This window comes from Tiliqua scincoides, chromosome 3 (assembly GCF_035046505.1).
Source record: "Tiliqua scincoides isolate rTilSci1 chromosome 3, rTilSci1.hap2, whole genome shotgun sequence".
In the NCBI taxonomy this organism is placed as follows: Eukaryota; Metazoa; Chordata; class Lepidosauria; order Squamata; family Scincidae; genus Tiliqua; species Tiliqua scincoides.
In genome coordinates this window covers 93,453,968-93,466,464 of record NC_089823.1, presented here as the reverse complement: position 1 = coordinate 93,466,464, position 12,497 = coordinate 93,453,968, and the positions used below count along the sequence as shown (strand labels likewise).

At 39.6% G+C, this 12,497-nt stretch overlaps 1 protein-coding gene across 1 annotated transcript in view; it reads left to right on the top strand.

Moving 5' to 3' along the window:
• UXS1 (UDP-glucuronate decarboxylase 1) overlaps window positions 1-11,875 on the top strand; it is a 41,405-nt gene extending 29,530 nt beyond the window's left edge. Inside the window, exons 9-15 of the mRNA XM_066619788.1 lie at window positions 446-567; window positions 3,535-3,654; window positions 5,735-5,778; window positions 8,511-8,571; window positions 9,063-9,120; window positions 9,559-9,662; window positions 11,014-11,875. Of these exons, the coding sequence (XP_066475885.1) occupies window positions 446-567; window positions 3,535-3,654; window positions 5,735-5,778; window positions 8,511-8,571; window positions 9,063-9,120; window positions 9,559-9,662; window positions 11,014-11,145 (641 nt within the window). The 3' untranslated portion in view covers window positions 11,146-11,875. The remainder of the gene's footprint in view (window positions 1-445; window positions 568-3,534; window positions 3,655-5,734; window positions 5,779-8,510; window positions 8,572-9,062; window positions 9,121-9,558; window positions 9,663-11,013) is intronic.
• The last annotated feature ends 622 nt before the right edge of the window (window positions 11,876-12,497 follow it).

Below are 12,497 nucleotides of genomic sequence, written 5' to 3'. Positions count from 1 at the left end.
TTGTTAGAATAACCCTTGGTTGTCTGTGACTGTGCCACAAGAACAGTATAGGAAGCATTGCTTTCACTCTAAATGGTTTTCATTTGTCCTCACTGATACCAGTGCATAACTAAACTTGGCTATAGTACCGTAATATCACCTCCTGAATATGATTCCTGGTTGGCTAGGATCATTCAAGGAGGAATTGAGGAGAAATTCCTTGGCACTGAAGTACAGTATGGGAAAACAGTGTCTATAAACAGTTGCAAACAGCTATGATAAAAGTAGACTTAACAGGTTTTTTTGGAAGGTAGCACCCCACCCCCACTTTTGGTACAGAAATCAACAGAGAGCACTTGGCTTAATTTTAGTATTGACTGTTCTATAGAGAAAATGTTAACATGTATCCTTTCTGGTTTGCAAATTGAAGGCAAAACTAATGATAGCTTTCTCTCTTTCTCTAAAGATCCTGAAGTTCACCCACAAAATGAAGATTATTGGGGTCATGTGAATCCCATAGGACCCAGAGCTTGTTATGATGAAGGAAAGAGAGTTGCAGAAACAATGTGCTATGCTTATATGAAGCAGGTATTGATTCTAAAATGTGAAATGTTTGTACTAGAAAAAATACATATGAAAATAGGTTCTTGTTTTTAAAGAAATTGATGGATTTCTTGGTATAGTCAGTCAGTAGAGGTTCAGCTGAAGGCTGGTTGTGCCTTCTTAAGGCTGCAATTCTGTACACACTTACCTGAGAAAAAGCTCCACTGAATACAATAGAACTTACTTCCAAGTGAACATGCATAGGATTGAGCGTAAGGTGAATTCGTTATATCCCAAAATTTTGCTAGGATTTCCCCAACACAGAATCCTTATGTCAGGACAGTGCAACTTAGAGAGGTTGGCCTAGTGCATCTGAAAGAATTTGATGCTGGGTTCACTGATTGTGAAGACTGTGAACCTAATGAGAACTAGTTTCAGAAGAAATTAGAGTCTTCTGTAAAATGAGTAGTCAGTTGTCTGGAGTGCAACAGAAGGCAGCCTCCCCCCCCCCCCCCCAAAGAACAAAAAAGAGGCTTGAATGGTAAGGAGAAAGTTTTCTATTTTGCTCTTGCAAAGCCAGGTGGGTCTTTATATAGATATGCCTGAAATAGAAGAACTTTAAACTGGGCACTGGGGAGGGCTAGAAATCTCACTGATTCTTTTTGGGGGTTGTTATTGCAGGCAGGCTACAGAGTAAGCCCCACTGACCACTATGTAGACATGCATAGGATTGGCCTCATAGGCTGCAATCCTACGCACACTTTCCTGAGAGTAAGCCCCATTGACCACAATATAACTTATTTCAGAGTAGATTCACTTGGTGGAACAGGACTGGCTCCCCCTTATTTAATTATTTCATTTTAATTTAATTGTTTATAATTAATTATTTTAATTACTTGATGATGTCACTTCTGGCCATGACATCACTTCCAATGTGTCCTGGACAGATTGTCATTCTAAAAAGTGGGTCCCAGTGCTAAAAGTTTGAGAACTGCTGCAATAAGTTGTTAGTAAGTTGACACGGGATGTGTGTGTGTGAGACTCTACAACAGGGGTGCTCAATAAGTCGATCCCGATCTACCAGTCGATCGCCAGGCAAAATGAGTCGATCGCAGGCTTCTCTCCTGTCCACGCATCCCTGGGAGTGAGCCCCGTTGACTCTACTGGGGCTGACTCGTGAGTAGTCCTGGAGAGGAGCCGCTGGCAGGCTTCTCTCCTGTCCATGCATCCCTGGGAGTGAGCCCTGTTGACTCTCCTGGGGATGACTTACCTTTCCCCTGTTTTTGCACTGGTATGTATGGAGATCTCCCCCCACCCCCAACTTCCATCTGTTGGTTCTGTGTGCAAGGGGTTTTGCACTGGTCTTGCTGTGATGTCTATATAGAGATCTTCCCTCCCCCACACCTTTCCCTTGTTTTTGCACTGGTCTGTATAGAGATCTGCCCCCCCCCACTTGTATTGGAATCGAGGAAGATCTGGTGAGGAGGTAGATGTGGTGTCAGCAGTGGACCCTTTAAGGGTAAGGCCTGGGCATCCAGCAGAGTATGCTGCACAGCTGCAGCCACTTGAAGGCAATAGGGCCCTCAGGGATATAAGAGAACCTGAGGCAGGAAGGGCTCCACTTATTTAAGTGAGTCAGCCTTTTCCTACATGAAGATCTTTAAGTCCAAGTACCCTTCCACCATGACTGATGAACATTTGGAAGTGTGCTTGAAGCTGGCTGTCAGCAGCTACTGTCTGGGCTATGCATCCTTGGCTGATTCACTTCAGTGCAAGTCATCAAAGTAAACTCAAATAATTACAAAAAATGTTTATAGTTAATTATGTTGTGTTGTGCAATATTGGCTCATTCGGTTATGCAAGGTACACCAACATACATTGTACGCATAAATGTTATATGTTATGATGGCGCGAACATTGTAAAAAAGCTCTGGTAGATCTCCGGGCCTTGCTGGGTTTCAAAGTAGCTCTCGAGCCAAAAAAAGTGTGAGCACCCCTGCTCTACAAGTTTTCAAAATCACTAAAATCAGAGTTTGGAGGAACAATACCATCATGTTATATATCAATCAATGCGTAATTTCATGCAGATTGCAACGAAACAATCCACATTGAAATATCTGTGTTCTAACAAAAGGTACAGCCAAAAAACCGGTGGGGGCGATGGTACATCACCACGCCCACCTGGGGCATTGCCCCACCCACTACATGGGGTGTCGCGCAGGCCTCCTTCACCGGGTGATGCAAATCCTAGTGACACCACTGGCTGGACAAAGCAACATGGGAAACAAATGACAATTTTAACTAAGAGATTAATTAGTGCAGCCATGCAGAATTTTGATAGCTGTGCACATTTGGTCTTTTCTTCATTAGGGGTATTGTGACTACTGTCTGTTCTTTTTATCATGACTTGTTTTGCTAAATTCATTCACAGTGGTAGTGGTGGTGATGATGATGATTGTCTTCTATTGGATTTATAATCTCCTTTATAATATAGAGCTATCGGACAAGAAAAAATTGTTTTCTTGCTTTGGATAATTCTTTGCTGTGGTGATTGGCCCCTAAATGATTGTTTTGTTTTTGTTATGTTTGAACAACTAGTTGCAAAATTAGCTGTTGCCTTCTATTGCTCCTTTCTTTGGTTGTAAAAAATAGCTGTTGTGGTACATTGCACAAGAATTGATAAATGCTTTCTCTGAATATAGAAAGCCATTCTTGCATTCTTTATTTTTTGAGAATCTGTTGGGCCCTGTTTCACACAGTACTGGGTAATCTCTTTGGTTGAAAAACAGGTGCAGCCTCGTTCCCCACACAACCTGCATAACATAGTGTAAGTCCTCTTGATGGAGGCTCATGTTTGTTTTCTGATTTGTGCAGTCCCCTCCCCCCCCCCGAATAAATAACGAATCATGTAATCCAGGCCATCATTTGTTGGAGTGTCCAGATGTAGCAACAGAGGAAGAAAACTTGTTTTGAATAGAACTGTTTTCAATTTACTTTATCTGATGCTTTCAGGAAGGTGTAGAAGTAAGAGTCGCAAGAATATTCAATACATTTGGTCCTCGGATGCACATGAATGATGGCAGAGTCGTCAGTAACTTTATCCTGCAGGCTCTTCAGGGAGAACCTTTAACTGTATGTATTAACTATCTAGTTTTCTGTGAACTTAATTGCCATTCATTGGGTATACAGAGGAGACATTAGCAGGTGGCTTTAATAGTTTCTTGAGCAAAACCTGTCACTTTGAGACATCACCTATAGGCACTGTAGCTTGTGTTACAAGCATGAGCTTGGAAGAACCTGGTTCAATATTTTTACAGTTAAAATGGTGGAACTGGACTAGAAAATCTAGTCTTACTGATAAAATGGTTCTGATCTATATAGAGAGAATTTGTCTGTTTCAGATAATAATTCAGTTCAGATTTCATTAAACCGTAGTGAATATATTGAAATTTTTTTACAGGGGCATAAATGGCCCCTCTTAAGAAATTTATGTTATATAATGCCTACCTAATTGACTACCCATTGCTAATTGCCCCTTTAATTTTGTGCTGGTCAACAAATGTTTTCGTTAAGCAATACAGGCTTGTTAACAGTTTAACTGGATTTTCAATGTGAGGAAAATTTTGCTTTCTACACAAGACAGGTTCTCATATTGCTGTACATGTTATGCCTCTCAGCTAGATGTGTGAACTGTCCCCATTTGTTTTTTTTTTAATTGAGTTATGTTGCAATCTTGTACTTGCTTACCTCGGAGTGCACTCCACTGAAATCAGTGGGCTTACTTCTGAGTAGGATTGCTCTGTAAGGCTGATACCAAATGTGTATCCTTAGTGTTTAATGTGACAGTCATTCACACATACAGAGCATCACTTTAGGTTATAATCAGATAGTGGCACAAACATGCAAAGAAGTCCTGGGGTGGAGCTGCTCTGTTTAGACAGCATTAGGTAGTCTGCTTCTTTATTCTCCTTGCATCCACAAACCTATAAAAATAAGAGAATGAGGGCCCAATCCTATCCAACTTTCCAGCACCTGTGTAGCTGCAGTGCAACCCCGAGCTTAGGGAACAAATGTTCCCATACCTTGAGGAGGCCTCTGTGACTGCCTCCCCACTGCAGGATGGAGCACACACCCCACTGACACAACTGCACCGCCACTGGAAAATTGGATAGGATTTGGCCCTGAAACATTTCCTATTTAAGGTTCTAATACCTCACCATTGGTTCGTTTCCTAACCATTTTTTCCTGTTGCACTGATACTCGAAAACAGAGCTGTGTATTAAAAAATAGAAATAAGTCCTTCTTTTAGAAGGCCTCTCAAACTAGGATGTTTTGCTGTATTGCACTCATTTTGAAGAACAGTACAAACTCATGAGGTGCACCCTGGAGAGCTGCAGAAGATTGAAGTGCATAGTTTTCTGGTAAACAACTGTATACCAGCACAGTTCTTAGAGTGAGTCTGTTGACAGGACTGTTGCTAGGGCTGATGATGTGCCCAGTCACTCTGCTTGCACTAGGACGAGAAAGCTGGTGCTCATTCTTCAATTCGGTAAACTCAGTTGTCAGGAAAGGCACTGGGGGATACTACGCTCCAGTTCCTTTGTCAGTCCTGACTAAGCTTCTTTGACTTCCATTTGCAAAAGTAAATATTCATTTTATACGGAAAAAAATTCCATTCCAGGTTTTCGGTGGACTGTTTTGTTTAACTTCTGTAGGTGTTGCATTAAAAACATTGACTACTTGGTTAGAAAAAATTAGAGCAGAGGTGCTGCAAAAAGAATCAAATAGACAAAGAAGAATTAAATCTGTGGGGCACATTCAAGATCTAGCTCCGTGTTTCTCAACCAGTAGTACTCGTACCACTGGTGGTACTTGAGGTGGTGTCGGGTGGTACTTGCAGGACCCCCCAGACCTCCACTGTCTGGCAGTGAGTCCAGCAAAGCAATGCGGCAAGCAGTGGTAGAAGGCTTAGCTCAGCAGGGAAGGGAAGGTTTGTTTTCTTACCTTGGGGCTGCATTGGCACTGGAAAGTTGGATAGGATTTGGCCCATAATCCGTTACAAATTTGATAGATTAGGGCAGATATCACTTTATATTCATTTTCACAAATATAATAGGCATTGATTGTGTCACAGTAACGTGTTCATAATTGTTGACAGCTGTTATTGATGCTTATCACAGATCAATAATGTTGATTTTAATGCTTTTCCAAGGTATATGGACCTGGCACCCAAACCCGAGCATTCCAGTATGTCAGGTATAGTCTTTCTTTATCCTCCTCCTATCCATATACCTTAAAAGTGTGACTGAACAAAATAACACAATAAATGTGAAGTGAAAACTAAATGAATGTTTATCCTCAGCCAGTGGTGTCAGTACGTAGTTCTAATCTCTTTTCATTAGTAGTCATGTTTGTTTAGTATTTGATGTCATTTCTCTTGACAATTTTCACTACCTAATTCCTTCAGTCATTATTTCACAATGGTTTTTGAACTTCTTCTTTCTTGGTTTGTAGTCTTATTCATGTGCTTGAAAACACAGCAATCGCCTTACCTAAAATATTAAGTAGTATTCAGAGGTTTCCTATTAACTTACCAGCTCTTAATAGACTAATAATGTAAACCTTCCGCAGACATATTGTAGCATCAGGCAAAACCCTAAGGATAACTTGCAAGAGAAAAGTGCCCAAACTATCTGCGCAATCAAATACAAGTTTACTTGGAAGTAAACCCCATTGTATTCTAGGGGCTTACTCTCAGGCAAGCATGTATGGTATTGCAGCCTAACACTGCTTTGTTCCAACTCATCCTTATCTCTGTAAAGATGTTTCCCTGATGGAATCTATAGTTGAATTTCTGCTGAAGCTCTTAGGCAGCAGTCCTATAGACACTCATCTGGGAGTAAGTTCTGTTGAATCCAGTGGGACTCACTTCTGAGTAAACATGCATAGGATTCCACTGTTAAGGTAGCTCACCAAAGTTAAAAGGAACTGCTTTGCATTTACTGTCCAATTGCTTAGCCAGATAGTTAATTGGCATTCAGTTTCATCTGACATCAGAGGATGATTTGTGCAAAAACATGAAACACTGAATACTTTTTATTTCACAGAAGGGACTAGGCAATCCCACATGAATCTGCTGTCTTGCTGCTCGCACATATGCAAACTATATTTAGTTGAGGTCAGCTCCAGTGTAGCATCTATATCAACTCCCAGAATTTTCCTGAGCAAGGTGTCAGGATTGAATGGATTTCTCCAAGTTAAAACTTGGAGAATTTTTAACTGTGGAATTTTTAAATCTGGAATGCACTTTCTGCTGTAATTTCTGCCTACCCCACACATTACTGTTGATTTTTCCTTGCAATCCCTTAAAACCTTCCCAACACCTACTAGTTGAAAATCATTTGGGCCCCATTTGGGGAGAAAGGCAGGATAAAAATATTGTAAATAAATAAGTCATTGCCCTAGGTCTTCCTTATGACTATTTTAAAGATAATTGCCACTGGAAAAAAAAACTTTCAACCCAGTCCTATCCAGGAGTGGACTGTCCTGTGGAATACGTTGCAACACACTTGCAAAATATTTAAACCAATCTACAGCTTTTGTGTTGTAAGCAGGTACTTCCACGAGATTCATTGTATCTGGTATTCCATTAAAGAACATATTTATTTTATTTATAGAATTTATATCCTGCCTTTCTACCCCACTAAGGGCACTCAAGGTGGCATTGGGTAAATCGTCTAGTCAGTACCTAACATGTCAGTAATGCTAAATAAAAGTTATATCATTGTATATAACTGTTAAGTAGGAAATAAATGCCTTCATACCTAGCTTATCTGAATTTAAAATGAAGAGACAGGTTTTCAAAAGCCACTTGTTGAGGATTCTAGTCTTACTAGATCAGCAAAGTTGGGAATCCTGTATTTTTAAATTCACTTCTGCCATCTTGTGTTTATAGGCTGGATGTGCAGCTTTTATTTCTAGTAACTAGAGGAAATTAATCCACAAGAAATCATGCCATAATAATTTTATCTTTTTTGCTCTTGCAGTCAAATAGGTTGCTTGTTTGGGAGGCCTTCATAATTTTGGTAAATGCCACATACTTACGCAAAACAAATATTTCATTTCAGCTTTTCACTGTATCTTAACATTGTCTTGGGGTCCAGAAGGGTTTTTAATATCTATAAAGTGCCTCTTGAAGCTGGTCTTGTGATAATCATGTATTAAGTCTTAATTATTTTAAAGGCATAATTAGATGAGCTTTAGATGACTTATATTTGATATAGTTTAATTGACAGCTGATTTATACTTTGCTTTTTTAATGGATACCAGCATTTAAATGGCAATACACTCACCCTTTCAGTATGAATGAAGTATCAGGGCCTGATCCTTTGCCAGTCACCATTTTTGTGTTGTAGAGCGGTTCAGCTATTTAAATGTATGTGGACTGTTCACAAATGATAGACTCATTATGCGTACAGGTTGAGCATTCCTAATCTGGAAATCTGTAATGTTTCATAATCCAAAACTTTTGAGCACCAAAATAATGCCCCATCCTGCTACACATGTAGGTGCATTCCCCTCCCTATTGCCAGCAGCTTAGTATTTCTCCAAGCTTCGACCACAATGCTGCTGTTGCCCACCAGAGGGCGGCACTCCGCTGCTGGCCAGAGCATTGGGCGGTATAAAAATGTGAAAAATAAGTCAGAGGGATGTATCCTAAGTTAACTTGATGGCACTAGTCATGACTAACTTCCTTATTCATAAGTAATTAAACTTAGAATACATCTAGAACACTCCACTTTGCTTAAAGTACTGCATCCCAGGTAAGATGCTATGGTTTGCTTACTCTTAGAGCCGTACTTATATTATGGCTATCATCACACAGATATGTTTCCACAATTTTTTGACATTGTAACAGGAATCAGGACCGTGGAGGGTTGGGCAGTATGTGTGTAAGGAAGTAACTCATGTCTCTTCTCTTTTTGCAGTGACCTGGTGAATGGGTTGGTGGCTTTAATGAATAGCAATGTCAGCAGTCCTGTTAATTTGGTAAGTAAGCAGTGTGCAACAAGGACTAAATGAAGGGAGGGGGGAAATAGCATCCAAGATAAACTGAAATCAGTGTTTTGAAACATTGCCCTTTGTTTATCCTTTCATCCTGCATACTACCAACAGCAATTAGTACTGCAAATCTATTGGCAGTCTCTTCAAATACAACTGTGGGTGGGGGGGGGCAGAAGACAACAGACAAATTAAGGAACCCTTCACTGGCAAAATGATATAACTGCAGTTGGCTGTTACAGTGTGTAACAATATACTGTGTCTTTCCCTCCAAATTAATTTGTATCTCTTATGATTCTGCCATCAGTACATACATTACCTAAATGGTTGAGTAGCATTTTTGTGAGTAACATTTGTCGGTTCTTACATATCTCTAACACCACTTTGACATGTTGAGCTAGTGATGTTATCAAATAAATTTTTATTAAACACAAAATTAAAGAATGTGCTGTTTTAATTAGTGTTCATTGTATCTTTAGGGTAACCCAGAAGAGCATACTATCTTAGAATTCGCACAGTTAATTAAAAAACTGGTTGGTAAGTAAAAAGTACAATTATTTCCTAAAGAATGTATACATATTGCTGACGTTTGCCAACTGCAGTGTACTGGTTGATTTGAAAAGTTGCAAACTTGTTTTGAGATTGTGCTTAATGAAAGCATAATGCAGATCCAACAATGATGAGAATTAAGTAGAAGGAAGAGCTGCTTGTGAGAAAAGGACAGGGAGGAGCATTCAAATTTAAAGAGCACTACTGATCTAACTGCAGGTGGAAAACTGGACCTGTATAGTGTGTTGATTATATACGTTGCAGCATTGGGAAGTTATGTTATTGTGAAGCACCAAATGAATCGTTCAAGTATGAATGAACTAAAAGGGCGCTGGAAGTTATGTTTCACCTATTTGTAAAAGCTGAAAAATATGCATAATAAACAAAAAGCTATTGTGCTACTTCCTTTTCTTTTGTTTAATACAGGCAGTGGTAGTGAAATCCAGTTTCTCTCAGAAGCTCAAGATGACCCTCAGAAAAGAAAGCCTGACATCAAAAAAGCCAAGTTACTACTTGGTTGGGAACCTGTGGTATGTACTACGAGAGTAACTGGGCTAACTTAGGTGGATATTTCCAAAATGTGACATCATTAGCTACTGAATAGTTTCCATGGATAGTTGCTATCAATGATAGGCATAATTAAATTACTTCTGTGCTGTGCTACTTCCTCTTTGGAGTAGCAGAAGACTGGGCATGATTACAGAATACAAAATTCTCAATGCTGCTGCTAAATAGAAAAAGAGCCCCCATGTGGGGGAAGGGTGGGATACAAATCATTTAAATAAATAAATGTATCATGAGTTAATAGGGCCTGCTAAGAGCAAAAGTGTTTTAAGTGGTAGGCATAAGTTTAATAGGAGTAGTAGGGCATCTGATGAAAATCACTTCCTAAAGTAGACACATTCATAAATCACTTTGAAACAATTATGTAGAGAGTGATTTTTTTCAACCACTTTGGGAATTGATCATATGCAACCACAGATTGTTCTCTTCTTCTTACTGTTTTTGGCTTCTGAAAGGATAGGGGAGGACTAGCTTGTTACTGTAGGACAGGGGTGTCCAAACATTTTGGCAGGAGGGCCACATCATCCCTCTGACACTGTGTTGGGGGCCAGGAAAAAAAGAATTAATTTACATTTAAAATTTGAATAAATTTACATAAATTTATTAGAGATGGAACTTTTATGAATGAATGAAGGTCTTGCAGTAGCTCAAGGCCTATAAAAGGCCTTGCACAAAGCAAGGCTGACCTTTCCTTCACTGATGCTGCAGCATCACAGATATGAAACAGCAAGCAGTAGAGGGAGCCCTCGTCCCACAGATCATGCAAGCGGTTGAACAGTCGCCCTCACACTAAGAACAGCTGTGTCGAACCAGCATGGGCTCCAGCAAGTCTTTGGAGGGCCAGAAGCTCATTGGAGACTGGGGACTCCCTGCGGGCCGGATTGGGAGCCCCTGAGGGCTGCAAGTGGCCCCAGGGCCAGGGTTTGGACACCCCTACTGTTAGGATATTCTACCTGTTCTCTGAAATGAAGTAAGATGTTCCAGACAGTGGGGAAGAATGAGGAGGGTGGAGAAGGGTGGAGGCCTGCCTTCCTCTCCCAAAATCTGTTGCTAATCATGCAGAGAAGGAGGCTTAGGAGTGAGAAGGAAAGTTGAATATGAGAGCTACCAGTTGTTGCCTATACATTTTGGGGTATCAGCAAGCTAGCCCTCCATTTTCTCAGCTTTCTGAGCATGAAGAGCATTTGCAGATAATTTGGCAAGGTAAATGAAACTATAGTTATGACCATAGTAAAGAACTTGATGAGGGACGCATTTTCACAATATCAGTTCCACTGTGTTCTAAAAGCTGGTTATATGTTCTCTCTTTGGAAACAGGTCCCCTTGGAAGAAGGCTTAAACAAAGCAATCCATTACTTTCGCAAAGAACTGGAATATCAAGCAAACAATCAATATATTCCTAAGCCAAAACCTGCCAGGATAAAAAAAGGAAGAAACAGACATAACTAAAACTCTTTACGTTGGATGAGGAACAAAAATTCCTTACCTTGCATTTGAGAAGATGTAGTTTGTCATTTGTTGTTTTTTTTTAAAAAAACTTCAGAAACAGGTATCTTGAAAACCAACCAACCAACCTGGAATTTCACTCTGAAGCTTGCTTTAAAGAAGTGGATGTGCCTAAATAAGAAAACTGCAATCTTTGCCTTGCACTTTTTAAATCTGTCTTTTTATGTAAAATAGGATAGAAGCATCTTTTTTGAGTATCTTCAAGTTTTATATCTTGCTGTGAGATCATTTTGTTGTGACTGTCCCCGACAGTTTTATTTACTGGTTTCTTTGTGAAGCTGCAGATGAGATGGGAAAATGCCAATTTATTTATAAAGTGAGTACTTTAAATGAGAGATACTATGCATAAAGAAGAAAAAGCTAGCAGTATTGTCAGGTGACTAAACACTGGCATTTAGTATTATAGGATTATAAAAATTCTGTATGAGAGCTTTACTTATTCTTTTAAATCTGTTTTTTTTAAATGTTTAGTTCTAGTTGTACACTTGAATTTGAAATATTTTCACTGACTATCATGGATAAATGCTATTTTAAATCACTACTGTGTTGTGCATACTTGGCGGGAGGGTGGAGTTAATGTATTATTGGTTACCAGTGGTTGAATATGCTATTTTAATAAAATATTGAAACTTACGGTGTTTTTCAAATAAAACAATCCACTGGTTATGATGCAGTGTGTGCTTGCCTTGTGCATATTGTATAATCAAGCACTAATATAAAAATACAGCAACCACGAAACTAATGCCTGAATTGTATTGGCATTCTTTCTTCTAGTCACTGAATATCTAGTACTACTTAAGAGAGAAGGTTTTATTCAGAATACTCTTCCTGAGCAAGACATATATAAGCACCAAGCACCACTCATTTGATGGGAGAGTTAAGTGTTTTAAAGTTTTAAATGGGTATAAAACTTAACCCATTATTTCTCTTACCAATAAACTGCAGCCATACAACTATAATGGACTTGACAACTTTGTGGCTTTTTGGCCCACTTCCTGTGGGAGAAGTGGGATCTGCAGGATACAACTAGTACAAAATGTAGTTGCAAAAGTGTTAAGTGGGAGGCATGATATGGTTATGGTTACACCCAGGTTATGTTCCTGCGATTCCAGCTGCATTGGTTGTGGGTTTGCTTCTGGGTTCAGTTCTAGAGACTGGTCGTGTGACCTTTAAAGCCTAAATGGCTTGGGGACTGGAGTACCTGAAAGACTACCATTCCTCATATGAATCTACTTATACTTGGACTGCTAGGAGAGGGCACTTTACATGTCCCACATTTGTTTGAGATGAGATCT